Below are 22,122 nucleotides of genomic sequence, written 5' to 3' on the forward strand. Positions count from 1 at the left end.
CTCTCCCTCTGCCCCCTCTCTCTCCCCCCTCACCTCTCCCTCTGCCCCCTCTCTCTCCCCCCTCACCTCTCCCTCTGCCCCCATCTCTCTCCCTCCTCACTTCTCCCTCTGCCCCCTCTCTCTCCCCCCTCACCTCCCCCTCTGCCCCCTCTCTCTCCCCTCTCCCCGTTGCTATAGAGACCGGGCCGCCCCCTCGGCTGCGCCTGATGTTGACGTTGGGTTTCTGTTTGTCCCCTTGCGTCATCGCGTCAACACATTGGCAGGGAGAGGCACGCACAGAGACACACAGAGACATACAGAGACACAGAGAGACTCATAGAGACACACAGAGACACACAGAGACTCAGAGACACACAGAGACACATAGCCACACATAGAGACACAGAGACTCAGAGAGACACACATAGACACACAAAGACACACAGAGACACATCGCCACACATAGAGACACAGAGACTCAGAGAGACACACATAGACACACAGAGACTCATAGACACACATAGAGACACACAGAGACACACAGAGACTCATAGAGACAGATAGAGACACAGAGACTCATAGAGACACACAGAAACTCATAGAGACACACAGAGACTCACAGAGACACACCGATACTCATAGAGACACACAGAGACTCATAGAGACACACATAGACACACAGAGACACGTAGAGACGCACAGAGACACATAGACACCCGTAGAGGCACTGAGCCACAGAGACACATAGAGACATTCAGAGACAGACAAGCAGGTAGTCATAGACACATAGAGAGACATATACACTCATAGATGCACAGAGAGACAAAGACACGCACATAGACCTGTACACAGAGAGACATATAGAGACCAACAACAGCATCAGCCATTCGCCACTGACTGATTTAACGTCACCACAGCGCTTGTGCCAGGCTAGGTGCACTTGGAGGCACTCACGCTCGTCACAGACCCAGGTGCCATGGGTTGACGGAGCTGACTGGCAAACGTAGACAGACAGAGACATCAATACACACCATCCACATCGATACACAGACATAGCAAAACCGAGGCAGACATACACACATATACAGGCAGAAGTAAGTAGACACGCACACACACAAAGATCCCCAACACAGCCTTAACCAGACTGTTGGGCACGTGCTGTTAGCGAGCACACTCACTGACACACTCACTGACTTGCACTGACACACTCACTGACACACTCACTGACACACTCAAACACAGCAACACACTCTGGCTGACTGCCCACTCACTGACTTGCACTGACACATTCACTGACACACTGACACAATCACTGACACACTCACTGACACACTCACTGACACACTCACTGACTTGCACTGACACACTCACTGACACACTCACTGACTTGCACTGACACACTCACTGACACACTCACTGACTTGCACTTACACACTCACTGACACACTCACTGACACACACACTGACACACTGACACACTCACTGACACACTCACTGACTTGCACTGACTCACTGACACACTCACTGACACACTCACTGACACACTCACTGACACTGACACACTGACACACTCACTGACACACTCACTGACACACTCACTGACACACTGACACACTCACTGACACACTCACTAACACACTGACACACTTACTGACACACTCACTGCCACACTGCTCCGTGACACACTCGCGCACCTGTGTCGTCGAGCGTGTAGAGAGAGTCCCACCACTCTCCGCCGCTGACCTCCGGGTCTCACCGAGTGACTCACAGCTCCTCAATTTCAAATAAAACAAAAAGGTCGGATACCGCCTTGTCCACCTCGTCCACCTCCTCCGCCTCGTCCACCTCCTCGTTCATTCAAAGTCGCCGCGACTTCCACCCGCGGCCGACATGGAAAACAGCGGCACACGGCGGGGCAGCTACGGCAACAACAAAAGTAGCAGCAACAACAGCAACAACAGCAGCAGCAGCAACAACAACAGCAGCAGCAGTAGCAGCAACAACAGCAACAACAGCAACAACAGCAGCAGCAGCAACAACAACAGCAGCAGCAACAACAACAACAGCAGCCCACGGGGAGAGCCGCGAGAATTGGGGGTCGCCCCAGGGGTGGACTATGGGGGTGACGCGGCGGGGGGCGCGGAGGACCCCCCCCTGTACGTGCAGCAGCTGTACAGGTGAGCACAGGAGCCGCGCGCAGGTAACGTCCGCGGAGCTCCTGAACTCACCTGCGTACAGGTGAGACTGGGGGTTCTGATATCACCTGTATACAAGTGAGAGTTGGGGTTCTGGTATCACCTGCATACAGGTGAAAGTGGGGTTCTGAACTCACCTGGGCACAGGTGAGGCTGAGGGGTCTCGATTTACCTGCGTAGAGGTGAGATTTGGGGGTGAACTCACCTCCGTACAGGTGAGACTTGGGGTTCTGGTATCACCTGCGTACAGGTGAAAGTGGGGTTCTGAACTCGCCTGGATACAGGTGAGACTGAGATTCCTTAACTCACCTGTGCGCAGGTGAACATGCTGATGCAGGCTCCAAACAGGGTGCAAGCAACTCCTACCAGCGCTTGCTATGAACGACTCGTACAGGTGACTAAGCGGAATCGACAGGCGATCCCTACCCTGGTGGATTGGGCTCGAGAGTGGGACGAGATTTGTCTCCATCCGTCCTCCTCTATGGAGGGAGGGGACGGGTCTACGCGACCTCTGATCCCGGGGAACGACCGCGGATTTCTATCCCGAGTCGCTGTTGACTCAGCGGCCGCGATTGTTTCCTCTGCCTGAGAACGGCTCCCTGACTCCCGGAGCTGTGCGGAGGAATGCGTGACCTCTAACCGTGACCTTAACCTTGACCTATAACCATTACCTCTAAGCGTGGTCTCTAATGTGGAACTCAACGATACACCAAGCGGCTATTAGGAACAACACCCGAAACGTCCATGAGCCCGTCAGATCTCGCAAGCTAAGCAGCGTTGCGCCTGGGGATTCGTCGGATGGTCGACCGCCATGCCTAGCAGCAGATATGAAAGATACCAGGAGTAATCATCCACAGCCCTTCTTTGTCAATCCACTGCTGGATGCGGGCCTCTCGGTCATGGGGTGGGGGGATTGTTTGACTTCCCCGCGCGCCGGGACAGTGCGCGTTGATGGAGGTGCGGCGAGTCGGGAAGGCGACCTGTGCGCTCCCCTTGCGGGCACGCCTCGCCGTCAGCCGATGCTGGGAGAGGGAGGACGGCGATGACGTCTCGCTGTGGTCCCCGCACTCACTGATTCATCTCAGCGGCAACACATCGGAACGTGGACACGTCGAGTGCATAGGACGAGAGCAATGAGGGTACATTGCAATAATAATATAGGATAATTGCGAATACGTGTACCTGGAACTCTAGTGGTAGTGCCTTACGCCGCTAATCCCTAACGAAAGCCAACCTCGCAGCGTTCCGGAAAATATCGAGCGAGAAATGAGATCTCAAATGATGCTGCCCCCCCCCCTCGCGGCTCACCCCCCACGCTGCTCACCACCCCCCCCCCCCGGCTCCTCACCACCCCCCCCCCCGCTCCTCACCACCCCCCCCCCCCCCCACGAACCTCACAACCCCCCCCCCCGCTGCTCACCCCCCCCCGCTTCTCACCCCCCTCCCCCGCTGCTCCCCACCCCCCGCCCCCCCCCCAGGCTGCTGGGCCAGGCCGAGGCGGACACTTTCCTGTTCCCACGATTGAAGTCGAGCGAGCAGCGACCTCCCAAAGGGGCCCCGGCCGAGGGGACCCGCAAGGTGCCAGGTGCGTGGGGGGCGCCGCGGTGGCTCGGAGATGTTAACGACCTCTCCCGCTGTACAGGAGGTCGTGGGCTCGATCCCGACCCTGATGTCTGCCGTATATTTGGAGTTTTCCTGTTCTCCCCGTGGTTGTGTGGATTTCTTTCCGGCTCTTGCGGTTTTTTCCCTCCACATTTAGAAACACGCGTTGCGTTGAGCTCTCATTTGTGGCCAGGTCGCTTCTGAAAAGAGCTACAGTGGGCCTTGCCCCGTAAAATAAACAAAAAATGTAACAAGTTATAGTTTATAGTTTTAGAGGGAGTGACCTCTCTGTCAATCCCAGGGCTTCATCTTAGCCGGGTCAGAGCCAGAACAAAAACGAATTCCCCACCTCGGCACACCACATCTAGTAAACCTCCCCCTCTGGTGGTGTGGCGACCACTCACGTGCCACCTACTTCAGTCTCGTTACCAGCGTCGAGAGAAATACTCAATGAGAAGTTACACCCTGCTCAGCCGTACCCCCACGTGACTCCGAGTAGCACCACGTGACTCTCTAGTGCCCCCACGTGACTCCCTAGTAGCACCACGTGTCACGTGTGGCATCGACACGTGGCATCCGTGTTGTCGTTGTCTGCAGAGCGCGGCGCGCGAGCTGAGCGCGCGTGGCAGGCGATGTGCGACCGCTCCCGACTCCGCTTCGAGCAACTCCAGCTCCACGCAGCCCCTGTGCACCTGGTGAGAAGGAGTCCCTCGTGGTGGGGGTCAAGGTCAGGCTCGGGGTCAATGTCACGGGCAGGCACGTGCTTCGTTCAGTAAGTCACAGGGAGAGGTTTATTGAGCTCAGTTTTGTTTTTGAGTGAAGCGAAGTCAACGTTTTGTTTCTGCCCAAACGGGTGCCGAACAGTGCTCCCCCTGGATTGGAGGCCCTGATTGAGTGGTGTAGCTTCCACGTTACTATGCCGGGGGTCGCTTCACGATGAAAGGCCATGATGAGAGGTATGGCCTGGAGTTAGGATCGACATTATTCCCTAAAATAACTTGATTCTAACGTCAGCCAGATGGTCCTTGTCTCCCTTGTCCACCCCATGTCTCCTGTCTGGCCCCGTGTCTCCTCGCGTCTCACCTGTCCCCCCGTGTCTCCAGTGTCTCCCTCTCTCCTGCCCCCCCCCCTCACCCCCATCATATCCCCACTCACACTGGTCCCGTGGTACCTCGTGTTTCCAGTGTCTGTGTCTCCCTGCGCCGCCTTTGTCCCCTCGTCTCTCCCGTCTCTCCAAGTGTACCTTCCGCGTCTCCTGCATGCACTGTATGTTAAACTTCTTTCGCACCGTACGTAGCCAACCGTGCTTATCGGAGGTTCGTCTCCACGGTATCTCCCATTGACACTTCTCCCGTGTCTCCGTGTGCCCCGTGTCCCCGTGGGATGGTGGAGTCGGCGGAGCTGTCCGCGGTGCTGATCGCCAAGCTCCGCCACCAGGAGGCGCTGCGTCGCTCGCGTCTTCTCCGCCTGCAGGGCGCCAACTGGGGGGCGGGGGTCCTGGGCCGAGACCCCCACCGGGACCCCTGCCGCGGGGGGTTCGGTCCCGCCTGGTTCCTGCTCCCGGCGATCGGCGAGCAGCAGAGGCAGCAGGTGCTTAGACCCAGTCTGTCTATTTATGGTGCAGTAATAACGCCAGTTAGTAATCCTGGAAGCGACACCGAGTCTCAAAGCTGCTTTGAAGAGACTCCTGCTACATGCGTGTTATGAGAGGTTAGAGCTATTTAGGTGTTTAAACTGTGCACATGGTCACAATCCCAACGCATTAATCGGCCAGCAACAAACAGCACCATGGTCTTGAATCGAGCAAGGTTGTTTATTGTGAGGGCTTGGAGCGGGGGACGACGGGAGAAGGAATCCCAGAGTGGAGCAGTCGAAGGGAAAGAGTGGTGAGTGGGTGAGTGTGTGTGTGAGTGAGTGGGTGAGTGTGTGTGTGAGTGAGTGGGTGAGTAGGTGAGTGAGTGTGCTGAATGGGTGAGAGAGAGTGGTGGGTGAGTAGGTGAGTGAGTGTGTGAGGGAATGGGTGAGCGAGTGGTGGGTGATTGAGCGGGTGAGTGAGCGGGTGAATGGGTGTGTAGGTGAGTGAGTGGGTGGATAGGTGGGTGAGCGTGTCGGCAAGTGCGCCGTTGTGACCTGCCGTGGTCGTGGTTGGATACAGTGTGGACGAGACGAAAGAGTTCACGTTGGCTTCACGCGGGAGGAGCTCGGAGAGCGGTTTGCTCTCCGGAGCAGTGACCCTGCCCGCCCGTGACTCTCCGCCTGCCCTCTGCTCTCTCTCTCTCCCGAGGCCATCTGTCAAACGCCCGCCGGTGACCGTGGCCCCAATCCCCCCACAACGGTGGGAGGCGGGGGCCCAGCGGGGACCCACGGGGAAGGGAAGTGCACCAGGGTTCGCTACAGGTGAGCTGAGATTAACAACCGCCTACCTGTAAAGTGTTGTTGTTATTCGCACTCGTCACGCATTTACGTGGATGGGGGATGCGGGGGAGCCGTGATGACGTCGGCACACACGAACCCGGCTCAAGGTCGTGGGATGCTCGCCCGTGCGACAGCCGGCAAAACTTGTTTTTCTAATTAAATAATGTAGCAGTACAGTCGTGTATGATACGTTTAAAAACGTATTTAAAATATATTCTCGGTGGGATTCTGCCCCAATGCCCCCGCGCGCCCCACGCAAACCCGGCGCCACTAATGGGCCCCCTTCTTCAGATTCCTCTCGGAGACAACAAACAACACCCCGGTGATCGGGGGCCGCGCCGGCAGCAAGGCGGCCGCAAGTTGGGGGGTACGGGACCCCCGGAAGAAAGTCGGCACTCACACCGAGGGCTCGCCGCCGAAACCCTCGTCGATCCCCGCGCAGGCCCCCTCTGGGGACCCCTGCCGAGACCCCCGGGAAGGAGGGGGCCTGTGTGAGCCGCTGTCCCTGCCCGCGCTCGAGGCGCGCGGCCGCGTGGTGCGGGCGCTGGGGCGCGGCGCGTTCCGGAACGGCGCGGCGCGCGTGTGGCTCGTGGACGAGGCAGCCGCTCGCCGCTTCTCCTGAGTGACGTTACACGGCAAGTCCTCGCTTAACGCGGTAGATGCGTTCCTAAAAAGTGTCGCGTCAAGCGGGTAAACATTTTTTCCCCCCATAAATAATGTAGCGATAACGTTCGGCGAGATAGGACGAACAACTACGCACACACGCAGTGAGATGGCGTGACAAATACCTGAGGGTACGCCGCGCGTTACTGTTTCATTCCGCGTGTTGTATCGTAGCGCTCAGTCGCGCAGCCTAAGAAAGTAGTTCGTTGTCGACTACTCATGAACCGCGTTATAATGGTGCACGTTCGGCGTTGTGGGAAAGCGTTTCCTAATTGAATAACCGCATTGTAGCAAGAACGCATTGTGTGAACACCGCGCGTTAAGCACGGACTTACCTATATTACCTGAAAGTTAAAGTTACAGACTTGTTTACGCCACGCACGGGTTTCCTTAGAGTCAGAGGCGCGGGAAACTGCAGACGCGCGGGAAAGGCAGCCGGAATCGGTGCTACGAACAATCACCCAAGCTCTGTGATCCTACACTTGGATGTTTGGCCAACTCAGTGAATGCGCGGTGATACCACACGGGAAGAGAGCCGAGTGCCTAGAGAAGGCCCAGGGGGGTGATGCTCAATCACAGATGGAGACAGCCGGACATGAATCCACCGCCTTGTCCTGACAAGCCAGGGCATGGGCACATCCTGGACGCCCACGGGAAGGGAGTTGCACAGCCCATCTGAGTGTGATCCATCAACTCCCGCTGCTGCTTCCACAAGTGCTGGACTACAAGGCAGCCGCGTGCAGCAGCCGCGTGCAGCAGCCGCGTGCAGCAGCAGCAGCAGCGGAGCCACCGCCCTGCGCGGGTTCCAGTTTCTCGAGGGTTTATTAAATCACGTGAAGATATACGTTGTGGAAAATCAATATTGTACGAGAAGGAATCAAACGTAGCAGTAAATATCACGCCAGCCAGAGCCTGGCCACATGGCTCAGTAAATATGAACAAGGCCCCCCTCCCGTGCCGCCCGTGTGCCAGGTCGCGCGTCTCTCCTGCACCGCCATGGGTAATTAAACTCGCTCACACTCGCCTTGGGATTTGCTTTATTTTCCTTCCAAACGGATTGTGTGCTTACTTCTAAAATTATATGTTCTTGTGTTTAGTTTGTTCGATGGTAACGGTGCCTTGGATGGCCAGATTCTGTGCCGGGAAGGCGCCACAGATTCACGAATAAACATCGACTCGGCTTGACTCGTCCGGAACATCGTGGTGTTAAAAGAAAAAAAAGAAAATATATACATGATGATCGACGACGTTTCGGACAGTGGCCCTTCATAGCACAGGCATAACGCTCGCTCGGCGCGAGGGACGCATGAAGCCCCATGCTTAGCTGGGCCCTCCACCACCCGGTCACTCGTTTGACTTTAGATGCAACGCCTCGCGTCGTCCACCAGGAGGCGGACGACGCGAGGCGTTCGCAAGAGTCGGCCCTCGAGGGCCACATTCGAAACTCCAAAATGACACCGCAAATGACTAAATGTGGATTAAACACAGCAGCAACCATCGCCCCCAACTCGCATCGCCGTGCCCCGGGTCACTCAAACGGGACCTGGTCCCTTGATTACTCACCACCTCGTGTCCACCCGCTGGACTGCTGAGAGGCGAGGTTCATCCACAAACACCCGGGGATCAAACCCACACACTTTGTTTTATTTCGCTACCCATATCGCCCTGGCGACACACACCACGCGTGACGAGGTAAAGGCGCATCGCTGCAATTGCTGTGCTTGCCCCACTGCTGGCGGAAGAGCCTCCACTGGAGGAAGCTGTCGAAGGGCGCCAGAGTGGCTAGGAGATGTTGACGATCTCGCCTGGTCGACAGGAGGTCGTGACGTCTGCTGCTGTGTATTTGGAGTTTGCGTGTCGAGTGGATTTTTCTCCGGGTCCTCAGGGTTTCCCCTCCACATTTAGAATCACGTGTTTAGAGTAGTTGGCTGCTGTAAATTTACACTTCGTTGAGCTGTCATTTGTGGCCAGGTCGCTTCTGAAAATAGCTACTTAGCTCAGTCGGCCTTACTTGGTAATATGCAAATAGAAAGAACCCCCTCTAGAGGGTAGTTGGCCTACTCTTCCACGCTGGTCAGTGCGTCTCAGAAGAGGTGGGAGTACCGACACTTCATCCCCTCCCGCCACACGTGACCTGCCGAACTGTGACGAACCCATTCACACTGCCGCATCGGGAGATCGACCTGGCGGCCTTTGAATTGTGCATTCTGCTGACCGCCGCACCACGAAAGCATCCATATCGTGAGTATCGTAGAAAAAAAGACAAATACATCCCATAGAGTCGGCAAAGACTGTTGGGGAAAGTGCTGTTGGCGATCACCTATTAAGGCCAAAACGGCGCACGAGCAGGTAGCGTTTTCAGCGCCACGCCCGGCCACCTTTGTCTCCCCAGTGCTAATGTTTAAACGCCGCACTGGGTTCTCGTTTGAGGCCGAGTCTACCCAGCTGAGGGCGGGGACAATGTCGGGTTAGTGGTGCAGTGCGCTAAACCACGTGCGCCACCGCTCCCCACACACAAAGACACACTCACACTCGCAGAAGGCACTTAGACCCAGAGTGGAGACCCCACGCGGTGCAGAGAAGTGAGGCCACCTGCACAGCACAGGTGTGTCCAGGTGAAGCTGGAGGCTGAGAGGCCTTCCCCGCTCCCCTCTCCCACTATCATCCCGGTGTTGCTTCCAGGTGAAAATCAAGTGTTGAGGGGGAGCACCACTTAAAGTGCGGGGGTGGGGGCCGCCCATAGCCACACTCCACTCCCAACTCACACTCCACCCATAGCCACGCTCCACCAACCAACGATCCACCCACACCCGTACGCTCCACGTGTACGCTCCGCGTGTGTGGGCGTCGGTACAACGTGAATCGCGTGGCTCTCTCTGCTCAGTCTCACCGCGCGACGTGGGATGAGACTGTGGGATGACACCGTGGAGGTGACGAGGTGTCGACTGTGAAGCAGCTGCCAAATCTGGCAGAAGCAAGGAAGCCATAGCGAGGTGCGGTGGTGGTGGTGGCATTTACTGCCGTGACCTCTTGACATTGATGCCTCTTCAACCGACTGTGAATTGGGGAGGGGGCACTGTTGGGGAGGCGGCACTGCTGTTCATCGGCTGAGGGGGGGGTATGGACCTCCCCCTGCCGTCACCCACCACCAACACCCCCCCACGACCACGTGACAATTTCACACAGACCCCCACCCTCCGTGATCACGTCTCAATATCATCCGAAACTCCACGTCCCTCAACATCTCTTTGCTCACGCGTGCATTGACATCCACAACAGCGGTGGTGGAAATTCCACATTGCTACGACGGGAGCGAGTCCATCTCACATGTTTAACCATCGTTGATTACACCCGGGCACCGTCAACTCCCCAATTGCGAGAGTCCCCCCCACCCCGCCCCCTAGTAGCTTGCCACCACCACCACTACCACCGCCACCACCACCACCACTACCACCGCCACCACCGCCACCACCACCACCGCCACCGCCACCCCCTTGGGAGCCTCACTTCTACCGGGCGCACTTCCGCGAGGCACGCGACTTCCCCGCCTGCTGGGGGTAAGACGCGCGCCCGGGGGGCCCCGGGGGAGGCGGGGCAGCGTGCCGGGGCAGGTCGGGCAGCGGCAACGCGAGCACGGCGATGGGGATGCAGCCCGGGGGCAGCCCCGCGGGGGCAGGCTGCCCCGGGGCGAAGGGGAAGATCTGGTAGCCGGCCGAGCAGAGGGTGGGCAGCGCGTCGTCCGGCCTGTGGGCAGCGGTGCATCAGCAGCGGCGTCAGAAGGATCATCCGGATCAGGCATCATGATCATCATGCACGACGCCTTAAGTAGCAGCAGCAGCAGCATCGTACATCATAATCAGCAGCAGCATCATCAGTTGCGAGATCGATCGAGGTGCATCATCGCCAAGAGATCCGCTGCTGCCTCGCGTGTCCCCTCGTGCCCCGCTGTCTGCCCCAGGGCTCCAGGTGTGTTGAACTCTTTCGCACCGCACGGAGCCAATCGTGCTAATCGGAGGTGCGGGGAATGACAACAAAGGTGCCGGTCTCCCGTGTCCCCTCGGGCTCCCGTGTCTCCCCGTGTCCCCCGTGTCTCCCACGTGTCTCCCGTGTCTCCCACGTGTCTCCCGTGTCTCCCACGTGCCCCGTGTCCCCTAGTGACGCACCCCCCTCCCCACTCCGTGCCCCCCCCCCCGCTCACCCGTGGAAGCCGACGTTGTCGTACCCGCGCCCCCGCGCGCGCTCCCTTCCCGTGCGCCCTCCCACCTCTCGCTCCTCCACGAACTCCATACTGGGGACGGGGTGATGGGGGGGTGAGAGGGGGGGGGGTGATGGGGGGGAGAGAGGGGGGGGGTGATGGGGGGGGTGAGAGGGCGGGGTGATGGGGGGGGGTGAGAGGGGCGGTAATGGGGGGGATGAGAGGGGGGGTTGCGGGGTGAGCGGTGGGTGGACGCCCACGCGTTCCAACTCGGTGTATTCGCTGCATGAACAACGAAGGAGGCGCAGATCCCCCGCGTAGCCTGCACGGGCTGTGAGCGAGCGCCTATCGAGTGAGACCTGCACGTGGGTGGCCGCTGGGCAGAACCACGCCCAGCCGCCTGGGAGATGTTAACTACCTCGCCTGGTAGACAGGAGGTCGTTGATTCAATGACAACCCTGGCAGCTGTATATTTGTAGTTTGCATGTTCTCCTCGTGGTCGCGTGGATTTGTCTCCGGGTCCTCCGGATTTTTTCTCCACGTTTAGAATCAACATCACCACGCGTTTAGAGCATTTGGTTGTTATGAATTTACACGCGATAAGCCAACTTCGTTGAGCTGTCATCTGTGGTCAAGGTCTCTTCTGAAAAAAGAGCTACATAGCTGAGTGGGCCTTACTTGGTAAAATAAAAATAAAATAGTTGATAGTTTAAGACCGCAGGAGCTTCTACCTCCGGGGATCGATTCCGGCTCGACCTCTGCGAACGCCGTGGTGCCCGGACCACTCCCGCTCCTCCGGGTGCTCCACCGGGTGCCCCCCTCCGTGATCCCCTCCATGACCCCCTCCGTGACCCCCCTCGTGCCCCTCTCCGTGACCCCCCTCGTGCCCTTCTCCGTGACCCCCCCCGTGCCGCCGCTGCTGCTGCAGCTGCCGCTGCTGCTGACGTTGCAGGCGACGGCTGCGCAGGCAGCAGGATACGAAGGCGGTGGAGAGGACGAGGATGAGGGCGCCGCTCACCACGGAGGCCAGCACCGCCACGCGGTACCCCATCTCGTCCTCTAGGGGGGGGGGGGGCAGGGCCAGGGGGTGAAGGCAGGCGCAGCGTGATTGCCCTGGGTGACGTGGTGGTTATATACAAATACCGAGTGTGTGTGGCACGCGCACGGAATCTGCCACGTGTTTGGAAGGTATCCGACACTCACCGGGAGGTGTCCATATCGGGGGGGGGGGGTGATTTAGACTTGGGGGGGATTTACACCTGGGGGGTATTTACACCGGGGGGGGGGGTGTCCACTCTGTGAGAACCCTGCATCTGCTTGCGTAGGGGAGCTACGCTGACACAAACTTGGGGGGGGGGTAGGCACCTGAGTATAGTGCGGTAGTTCTGGGTGTCCGAGACACGTGTTGGCACGTGCTAGACACGTGTTGTGGGGGGTATGGGGCAGGTGCCCTGGGAGGCGTAGGAGTAGTCACCCAGGCACGTGTTGCAGTGTCTTCGCTAGGATGTTAGCGCAGCTACTCTGACACGGAGGGAAGGGGGGGGGCTCCTGGGTTACCCTGGCAGACGGGCGGGGGGTCGCTCCACGTGGGGGTCCCGTCCCGCAGGGAGCACGTGATGCGCGCCCCCCCCGCGAGGCGGTACCCCGCGCGGCACGCGAACAGCAGCACCGCTCCCGGGGCCAGCGCCCCCCCCGCAGCGCCGACCCCCACCAGCGACTCGTTCCGCGACTCCAGGGAGAGCCAGCCCCCCAAGGGGGGCGCCACCTCGGGGCACGAGACCCCCTCGCCTGGGGTGGAGCGCCCAGACCGAGGGGGGCAGTAGGGGTAGGGGGGTCCGGAACGACATGGGACAGAGTCAAGGGGTGAGGGGGCCCGTGTGGTTGTAGAGATGTGATCGATAAGGGGATCCTGGACCCCCCTCCCGCCTCCCTATGCATCCCTGTTTGTTGTTGGTGTGGTTTAAGAGTCAAGGCGGCGAAGTAGACGTCATCATCGTCATCATCATCATCATCGTGTTTACCATCACCACCAGCAACATCACCACCACCACCACCATCCTCCTCCTCGGCCGCTATCAATGTCGGCCACAGCTTAAGTGGCACAATCGCCCCCCGCTGTGACCTGAGCTCTCCTTGCCCCCCCCAATCCGCTTAGCTGGGGGGGGGAGGTGGAAGTGGTGGCACACAGTGTCCGCTGCCCTCCAGATGACCATGGCGAGAAGGCCCCCGCTAACTCTGCGCCAGGGCTTGGTGCCACACTCGAGATCTCACCGCGTCGCTGGCGGAGACTGCGGTAGGTGGGGAGGTGACTCGGAGCGGTAGAAGTAGCCGCAAATCCATCGCGAGAGCCATACTGGATGTGGTGTTCCGCCAGCCGCGCTATTCCACTGTCGGCCTTGAACTCCATTCATAAGCTCGCGACGCCACGCATCACGCCTCAAAATAAGGAACGGAACTGATGGACTTCTCCAAAAATCTGGCTATCGCCTGATGAAGTTGGTTGTAATTACTGGCGAAACGTCGTACTTGGATTGTAAATGTTGTGGCTTGGCTCTCCAACACACCGGTTAGTGCTGTACTAGTGACAAATTGGCCACGTTCTGTTTATGTGACAAACCTTACTAATTGGCTGTGTCGGGTGGTGGCGGGTTTAACGACACATTTATATATTGACGCGATCTAACCCAAAAAAAAAACTCTATTATGGATAAATACACATAGTCCCCACCACAATCACCAACTCACTCACCAACCTACTTACTCACCAACCTACTCACTCACCAACTCACTCACGAAATCACCAACCCACTCACTCAAAACACACTCACTAACTCACCAAACTACCTCACTCACCAACCCACTTACCAAACCACTCACTCACTCACCAACCCACTCACTCACTCACCAACCTACTTACTCGCCAACCTACCCGCCCATCCACCCACTCACCAATCTACAGTACGTCCTCACCAACTCACCGACCTGCTCGCCCAGCCTGGACAGGCCCCCCTTGGCGTCTGTGCCACGTACCTATCGTGAAGAGCGCGGGCGGCGCGGGGTCCGTGGGAAGGGGTCCCCTCTCACGCCCCGGGGGCGCCGGGGGGGGGCCCAAGGGTCCGAGAGAACCGAGGGGACCCTGGGTCCCACTTCCGGCCGCGTCGACCCCCTGCGAACCCAGCATCGCGAGCAGAGAGGGGAGAAGCAGAGGTCGCGGCGTGGCGAGCATCGGTCCTGTGGGTCGGTGACGAGGGGGGAGGCGCAGCGAGAGACGGGGCAGTGGGCAGCGAGAGACGGGGGGAGTGGGCAGCGAGCACAGATCGAGCAGGTGGCGAGTGCAGCACCGAGCGGAGTCGCCCCGCGATCACGCGCGTGATAGCGCAGCAGCTGAAGAGGCCTCGCACTGTGGACACGCGGCTGTCTACGCCGGGCTGTGTTCACGGATCTCTTCTACCGCGTCCTCGAGTGGCGGGTGAGAGCTCCTGAGCGCAGATGCTGCACCCCCCCACCCACCCCCTCCCTGCTACCCCCAAGCAGGCGTCCAGGACGCGGGGGAAGACGCGAGTCAGGGGTAGCGGGATTGGTCAATCGACTCCGGTAAATCCTCCGTCCTACTCATCACCCCCCACGTCCCTCCATCCTACTCGCCACCCTCCTCCCCTTTCTCCCTGCCCCCCCCGCCACCCTGTCCCTGCCCCCCCTGTCCCTGCCCCCCCCGCCACCCTGTCCCTGCCCTGCCCCCCGCCACCCTGCCCCTGCCCCCTGTCCCTGCCCCCCCCGCCACCCTGCCCCTGCCCCCCCCCGCCACCCTGCCCCTGCCCCCCCCCCGCCACCCTGCCCCTGCCCCCCCCGCCACCCTGCCCCTGCCCCCCCCGTCACCCTGCCCCTGCCCCCCCCGCCACCCTGCCCCTGCCCCCCCCGCCACCCTGTCCCTGCCCCCCCGCCACCCTGTCCCTGCCCCCCCGCCACCCTGTCCCTGCCCCCCCGCCACCCTGCCCCTGCCCCCCCGCCACCCTGCCCCTGCCCCCCCGCCAACCTGTCCCTGCCCCCCCGCCACCCTGTCCCTGCCCCCCCCGCCACCCTGTCCCTGCCCCCCCGCCACCCTGCCCCTGCCCCCCCGCCACCCTGCCCCTGCCCCCCGCCACCCTGTCCCTGCCCCCCCGCCACCCTGTCCCTGCCCCCCCGCCACCCTGTCCCTGCCCCCCCGCCACCCTGCCCCTGCCCCCCCGCCACCCTGCCCTGCCGCCACCCTGCCCCTGCCCCCCCGCCACCCTGCCCCTGCAAGCCAAGTTGACCCTGCGGAGCGACTCGGGCTCACGGAGGCCGCGGCTCGCTCGGTGTGGGGGGCAGGGTTCGAGGCAGCTGTTGCTGCGAGGGCTATAGGGTCGGGGGTAAGAGATTGGGGGAAGAGTCGGAGGTGCTGATTAGAGTTAGAGACGAGATTAGGCGCAGCTGGAGGTAAGGAGATATGTTTAGGGGTAGAGTTAGGATTTAGGGTCAAGGGTCCCCGTCCCCCGTATCCCTCCCCCGAACTCCAGCGAATCGATTAGAATACATGTTCGATTACAATATACATTTAAAGTACCGTCTCGTTTGTATTGTTTCGCCTTTTCAATTCCTTCCCAGAGGGGGGTACCCATGGGGTTCGCATCTGGCCTTAATCCAGTATTGGATTAGAATAGGATTGTATTTTATCGATATCCGTTTGCTATATTTTTATGTTAAAATATATGATAGTAATATAATAAAATATGGGAAAAAATAGGTAATATATATATTTCTGTGTATCCCAATGGTATCAGTTCAAAGTCAAAAGTTGATTGCTCAAGAAAATCACGCAGAACTTTAAGGTATCAAATGTTTCCCGATAAACCCGAAGACGCCTTCACAGCCGAAACTTCGCTTGATAAAAAAAGAAGCGATTAATGACCCACACGCGGCCACGTTCTCAAGTACGTATCGGTCAATAATCGACAGGGTTGTTAAACGACAACCGAGGGCCGTGTTCACAAGCCGCCACCGCTTCCCCAGCTGGGACACCTGCAGCAGCGTCATGAGACGCGCCGCGTTGCTTTCAACTGCCGCGCCGGGAGATAGGAGATCGGAGTCGGGCCGGCGGCTACCGCGGTGACCTCGTGACCCATCGACAGCGCCGCTGGTGAGACACCACGGCACGGCCGAGGAGGGGAGAGAGAGGTTCGCTTCAGCACGGCACTCACCTGCGACCAGCGAGCTTCCGCGGATTTCGAATTCCGAAAGTCGCCAGCAACAGTCGCGCGGGTGGCTCTGTCGGACGCGACTCGTGGCAACCGCGACTCAGGACCAGAACCCGCTCTGCGCTGCGAGCCAGGAGTCAATAATTAACCCCGACCATTAAAACCAAATTCCACAACCGTTGGCCCTAAACCCCAATCCTTAAACTTAACCAGATTCCCAAACCCCTAACTATACACCCTAAGCCCAAACTTAAACCCTAAACTCAAATCCTAAATCCGAACCCTTCACCACCATAATCATTAACCCCCGGCTCTTAACTCTAGATCCAGAAGAACGTGTTTCAGAACACAAACGCCGGACTGGTTTCGCCTTTCCGTGGCTCATCAGCAGCACCAGGTTCGCTCAACGACAAGACCGCTCGTGTAGCAGGCCTTGTTATATTGCGAGAAACCTCCCCCCTCTCCGTGGCCACACAAACAACAACAAAGATCCCTCGTCTCGCCTTGGACAGACTGTGGGCGCAAGGGCTGGTCGCGAGCAGCTCCTATGAAGGCTGCCGGCGCTGTGGCACACGAGGGGCTGGGTGGCCAGCACCACGCCCGGCCGCATTTGTCTCCTGAGTGGCGATGTTTACACACTGCCACCGGGTACTCATTTGAGGTCGAGTAGACCGAGGGGAGGCCCAGGACCGGTTTAAATAATCGTCACCGGGGTTGGCTGTGAGCGGGAATTGAACTCTGGTCGCCAGGTTTGTAGCGCAGCGCGCTAACCGCTACACTACTGCTGTGTAGACACAGACACTACACACACTACACACACACCACACACACCCACACACTACACACACACCATACACACTACACACACACCACACACCACACACCATACACACTACACACACACCACACACTACACACACCATACACACACGACACACACACCACACACACACACCACACACACACTACACACACACCACACCCACCACACACACTACACCACACCCACTACACACACTATACACACACACACCACACACACACCAGCACCACGGAGCGAGACAGGGAGGCCACCACAGTGGTGGGTGGGGAGCGTGGGGCCCGGCCCGATGTTCAAGGTGAGCGGGGCGATACTCTTCAAGTCTGCCGATGATTACAGGGTCGTGGTATCTCTGTCACCGAGACTCCTGCGTGCACGCGCGGCCACAGAACAATGGCGCTATTCACTCGGGGGGGTGCAAGGGTTCATTCCCCACCCGCCCCCTGCGATTCGACAAATAATCCACGACTCAAGTAGTCGCGACTCAATTCAAGAACGCGGTGCAATCGGTTTGTCGCGGGAATCTATTGCATACAAAATGTTGCCATCATTGTCGTCAGCCATGGTAAATCCACCGCTGGATGAAGGAGTCATACTCAGGGGGGGGGGATTTTTCGCCAGGGTCAAGGCGCGAATACAGGTGGAGGAGTCACCACTTACAAAGCACTGTGGTCTACACAACCACACGGCCTCGTGGTAAAACACGCGAACATGCTTCGATCGGCCTCTGTGGAGGAGGCTCGTGAAGGACGCTGCTGCTATTGGGCAGTTGGAGGCAGTCGTCCTCCAGCATCAACGGAGGGCGGAGGAGCGACGCTCACAGCAACAAGCGGAACGACGAGCAGAGCGCTGAGCGGCAAAAAACGCAGCAAGTTGGCACAGTAGGTGGCACAGGTGGTGCATCGGCCAGTCATCTCAGTCGGTCGACCCGTGGCACCTGCTGGGTCTGTCCCGTGACCTCCTGCCAGCGGGCGTTCGATATTTCACGTAGCCTTAAAGTGCACTTCGCCTGGTAAAGGTGCCATGGTGAACGTCACCACCAATTGGTGGCCAATGGCGGTTGTTGTTATTTGCACAGACGTGATGACGCGCCTTTTAATCGGTGTCTATTTGACGCGTTCAGGCGTCTTTGACACCTCCTGGATGGACGCCAGCCAGGGTGAGGACGGCACCCTCCGCCGTTCAGCCATCCTCTCCCGAGTCGTCGCCAACGCTCCATCTCGCGACCCGGTGATCTCACGATCCGGCGCCTGCGCACCGCGATCCGACTTCACCGCTTCATCTCCTCGCGGGCGCTTTCCACAGTCCCGGGTGCCGCGAGCTTGCCGCTTGTTGCAGGGATTCGCGGTTCGGTTCCGGACGGCCGGCCTGGTTAATGCTGCGGTGGGTGGGTCTATGGATCTTCGTATGTTTCAGACCATCTATATCGCAGTGGATATAAAAATCGAAATCCCTGCCACGTTAATTTCTGCACCTCCAAGATGCTTACCCTATACTCCTTCATTGTGACCAAGAGTCCCACCCAACACAACAACCTCCTCCCGATTACATCTACACGTTCCTGCCACGTTCCAAACAGACATGACCATCGCCACCACCACTCAAGTTGCGACAACTGGCGTCTTTATTCCATTCAACGAACGTTTGTTTACATCTCATATCCCCGTTTTTTTAAAAATGATCCTGGACCCTGCACAAACACATGCACGCACCGGACCGAGCGCGAACATCGACAAAGCGCGGAGGACGGACGGACAGACAGACGGACGCGGTCCGGGGTGGATCCGGAGTTGCGATGATCCACCCCGGGCTTTGGTAAAAATCGAAGACTATCGCGAGCCGGGGGCGGCTGTGAAATTCCCCCCCCCCCCCCCCGTGGAACTAACGCGAGAGCGAAGAGGCCAATCAGAGATTAGCACTAGCAAAGCTGACCAATCAGAGATTAGCACTAGCAAAGCTGACCAATCAGAGATTAGCACTAGCAAAGCTGACCAATCAGAGATTAGCACTAGCAAAGCTGACCAATCAGAGATTAGTGCGTTCATGACTAACCAATCAGAGATTAGCACTAACAAAGCTGACCAATCAGAGATAAGTGCGTTCATGACTAGCCAATCAGAGATTAGCACTAGCAAAGCTGGCCAATCAGAGATAAGTGCGTTCATGACTAGCCAATCAGAGATTACTGCGTTCATGACTAGCCAATCAGAGATGAACCATAACCACGACTGGACTTGGCGCTAACAAAACTGGCCAATCATAGATTAGCGACAGCCATATTGGCTCTCACCACAATAGCCAATCAGAGCGTGGCTATAGCCACAGTAGCCAATCAGAGCGTGGCTATAGCCACAGTAGCCAATCAGAGCGTGGCTATAGCCACAATAGCCAATCAGAGCGTGGCTATAGCTGCAATAGCCAATCAGAGCGTGGCTTTAGCCACAATAGCCAATTAGAGCGTGGCTATAGCCACAATAGCCAATCAGAGCGTGGCTATAGCCGCAATAGCCAATCAGAGCGTGGCTATAGCCGCAATAGCCAATCAGAGCGTGGCTATAGCTGCAATAGCCAATCAGAGCGTGGCTATAGCTGCAATAGCCAATCAGAGCGTGGCTATAGCTGCACGACGTGATCAGATCATTGCTCTGAGCACACGAGCCCGAGACATGCGCCAGCCTGGCCACGCTAGCCAATCATAGGCGAGTGCTAACCCGCGGCACGCTGGCCAATTAGATGCAAGCCCTCTCCACTTGCTACGCGGGGGAGTTCACAGCGCCCAGCCACATGCAGAGGAAACGCGAGTCCCTGGCTTCAAATCCCGACAACAAAGACGCACACACACACACAGAACGCACACACAATGCACGCACACATATTGCACAGGCTTCTCACCAGCACTACCCATACTCTACACAAACACTAACCCTACCCATAATCCTAACACTACCCATACACTAACACCACCCCTACCCTTACCCTATGCATAAAACTACGACTCTCCATACACTACCACACACACAGTACCCATACATTGACTATCCCTGACTCTGACCCCTGACCTTACATCAAACCGTACGTACCCTTATTCCTAACCCAACTCCCAATTCGACGCAACATCATCGCCATCATCATCGTCGTTTAAAAAAGTGGATTCGTGCTCAACTGAGCATTGAGGCACTTGTGGCCATTTCCTGTTTGCAGCCCCGCCAGAGTAGGGGGTGGAAGCTCCCCCCCCCCCCCCCCCATGCGGGGCCGAGTCTCGACAACACGACAACTGCTGTGGGTCGACTCCTCCACAAAGCGGCACTCATTTCATCGACCCCGGAGGGATGATGATGGGCCGATGCGACCCGCAGCCGGGATGTGGACTCACCGCCGCTCTGCCCGCCGAGGCACCCGGCCGGCTCCGTCATCGCGAGGGGAGGTGGATTTGCATTCGCAGGACATTCCTTCAATACCCCAGCATCCCGACGCATCTTACACCTCACCGCAACGATCCCGGCGCCCTGTCGTAGTTTGATCGATCGTCGTCGTCATCGTCGTCAACATCTGTGTCAATACTGAGGCACGTGTTTCCATGCCCAGTAGGGGCCGTTTGGCAACGCTCCATTGCTCCGCCGGTCCTAATCCGGCGGTTGACATTCCGCATTCCTATGGCAGGACCGAGTAGACCCCCCCCTCCCCACGCGACACGGGACGATCACCGCGATCTTCCCTTCGAGCAGCGCAGCTCGGCAGATGGTGGGTTGCGACCGTCGTGACCGAGCTCACGTCGACTCGGACGCTACGACAGCTGTGCAATTACTTTGTCGGCACATCATCGGCGTCATCGGCGTCATCGGCATCATCAGTAACCATCCATACCATTTGCATCATCCGTACCATTACCATTGGCACTATCAGTACCATCATCGCCATCAGCACCAACAGTACCACCAGTGTCGCTGGGTACCACCAACAATGATGGCCTCCATTCGCCATCAAGTGACGGTGACGTCACCACAGCGCTTGTCCCAGGCTAGGTGCACTTCGAGTCCACGTGAAGAAGCGTCGAATGTACCATCAACGGCGTCGTCATCATCATCATCGCCATCGCCGCCATCGCCATCAGTCGGCACCATCGGGTCCCGCCTCCGGCCCGTCGCTGTCGTCGTCGTCCGAGAAGCTGTCGTCCTCATCGACGCCCGGCACCTGTCCCAGCGCCGCCTGCTCCAGCGCGCGTCTCCACGAGAGGAGCAGCGCGTCCGTGTCGGCCGCGAGGCCCAGGCGGCGCTGCGACTGCGCCAGGACGAGCGCCCGCCGGCCGTCCACGCCGTCGCCCGCCGCTGGCGACCGCACCTCGTAGCCCGGCAGCGGCAGCGTCTTGAGCGCCCTCACGTCCTGCGGGCGCACGCGCACGCGCACGCGGTCAACCACCTCGCCTGGTGTGCAGGAGGGCGCCTGCCGCACGTTTGGAGTTTGCGTCTCTCTCCCCGTGGTCGCCTGGTGTTTTCTTTGGGGCCTTCCGGTTTTTCCCCTCCACATTTAAAATCAACGCGCCTTGAAGAGAATGTGGCCACGATACATTCTCACATGGTGACGAGCCACTTCTCGTTAGGCTGTCATTTGAGAGAGCCAGGTCGCTTCTGAAAAAGAACTACATAGCTCAGTGGACCTTACCTGGTGAAATAAACATAGATCAGTTTAGACGGTGTACTCCGCTGGGAGGCAGCGGATTGGAGGCAGTGGTTAGCTGCGGGGGGTGGTGGGGGCAGTGGGTGGCGGCGGTTAGCAGAGGGGGGGCAGCGGTTAGCGGAGGGGGGCGCTGGCACCTGCGGAGCGGCGTAGACGTAGAGCACGAGTGGGTCGCTGCGCGGGATGACGCACCACACGCGCGCCCAGCTCTGCCGCCCCCCACACTCCAGGAAGTGCAGCGAGCCGCAGATGATGCTCTCCCGTGTCGCCTCCTCGGCACTCTGCTTCTACCGGTGTGGTGGGTGGGAGGGGAGGGGGGTGACTGAAATGTTTCCCAATCTGATGAAGCAATCAGAATCGAGTGGT

The 22,122-nt window shown here is 58.6% G+C and overlaps 3 protein-coding genes across 7 annotated transcripts in view; 1 reads left to right on the forward strand and 2 right to left on the reverse strand.

The window, feature by feature from the left end:
* Positions 1–201: 201 nt before the first annotated feature.
* On the forward strand, positions 202–8,029 carry LOC133349358 (uncharacterized). Its single transcript, XM_061562716.1, has 6 exons — positions 202–2,156; positions 3,653–3,759; positions 4,374–4,471; positions 5,169–5,366; positions 6,061–6,173; positions 6,483–8,029. The coding sequence occupies exons 1-6, from the start codon at positions 1,870–1,872 to the stop codon at positions 6,811–6,813; spliced, it is 1,134 nt and encodes a 377-aa protein (XP_061418700.1). The 5' UTR covers positions 202–1,869; the 3' UTR covers positions 6,814–8,029.
* A 2,331-nt stretch (positions 8,030–10,360) lies between these two features.
* Positions 10,361–14,346, reverse strand: LOC133349590 (uncharacterized). Its single transcript, XM_061563157.1, has 5 exons — positions 14,080–14,346; positions 12,607–12,837; positions 11,781–12,108; positions 11,053–11,142; positions 10,361–10,598 (listed from the first exon to the last, which is right to left on the reverse strand). Exons 1-5 carry the CDS (start codon positions 14,273–14,275, stop codon positions 10,364–10,366), a joined length of 1,080 nt encoding a protein of 359 aa, XP_061419141.1. The 5' UTR covers positions 14,276–14,346; the 3' UTR covers positions 10,361–10,363.
* Positions 14,347–18,683: 4,337 nt separating this feature from the next.
* Positions 18,684–22,122, reverse strand: part of LOC133349359 (FYVE, RhoGEF and PH domain-containing protein 4-like) — a 50,045-nt gene continuing 46,606 nt past the window's right edge. For 3 of the 5 annotated variants that reach the window (XM_061562721.1, XM_061562718.1, XM_061562717.1), the window contains 2 exons: positions 21,894–22,043; positions 18,684–21,462 (listed from right to left, as the gene is read on the reverse strand). In XM_061562721.1, the coding sequence (XP_061418705.1) occupies positions 21,190–21,462; positions 21,894–22,043 (423 nt within the window). In that variant the 3' untranslated portion in view covers positions 18,684–21,189. The remainder of the gene's footprint in view (positions 21,463–21,893; positions 22,044–22,122) is intronic. The other 2 variants (XM_061562720.1, XM_061562719.1) reach the window with 2 other exon arrangements.

This window comes from Lethenteron reissneri, chromosome 30, assembly GCF_015708825.2.
Source record: "Lethenteron reissneri isolate LAM-NWPU_2019-01 chromosome 30, ASM1570882v1, whole genome shotgun sequence".
Classification (NCBI taxonomy): domain Eukaryota; kingdom Metazoa; phylum Chordata; class Hyperoartia; order Petromyzontiformes; family Petromyzontidae; genus Lethenteron; species Lethenteron reissneri.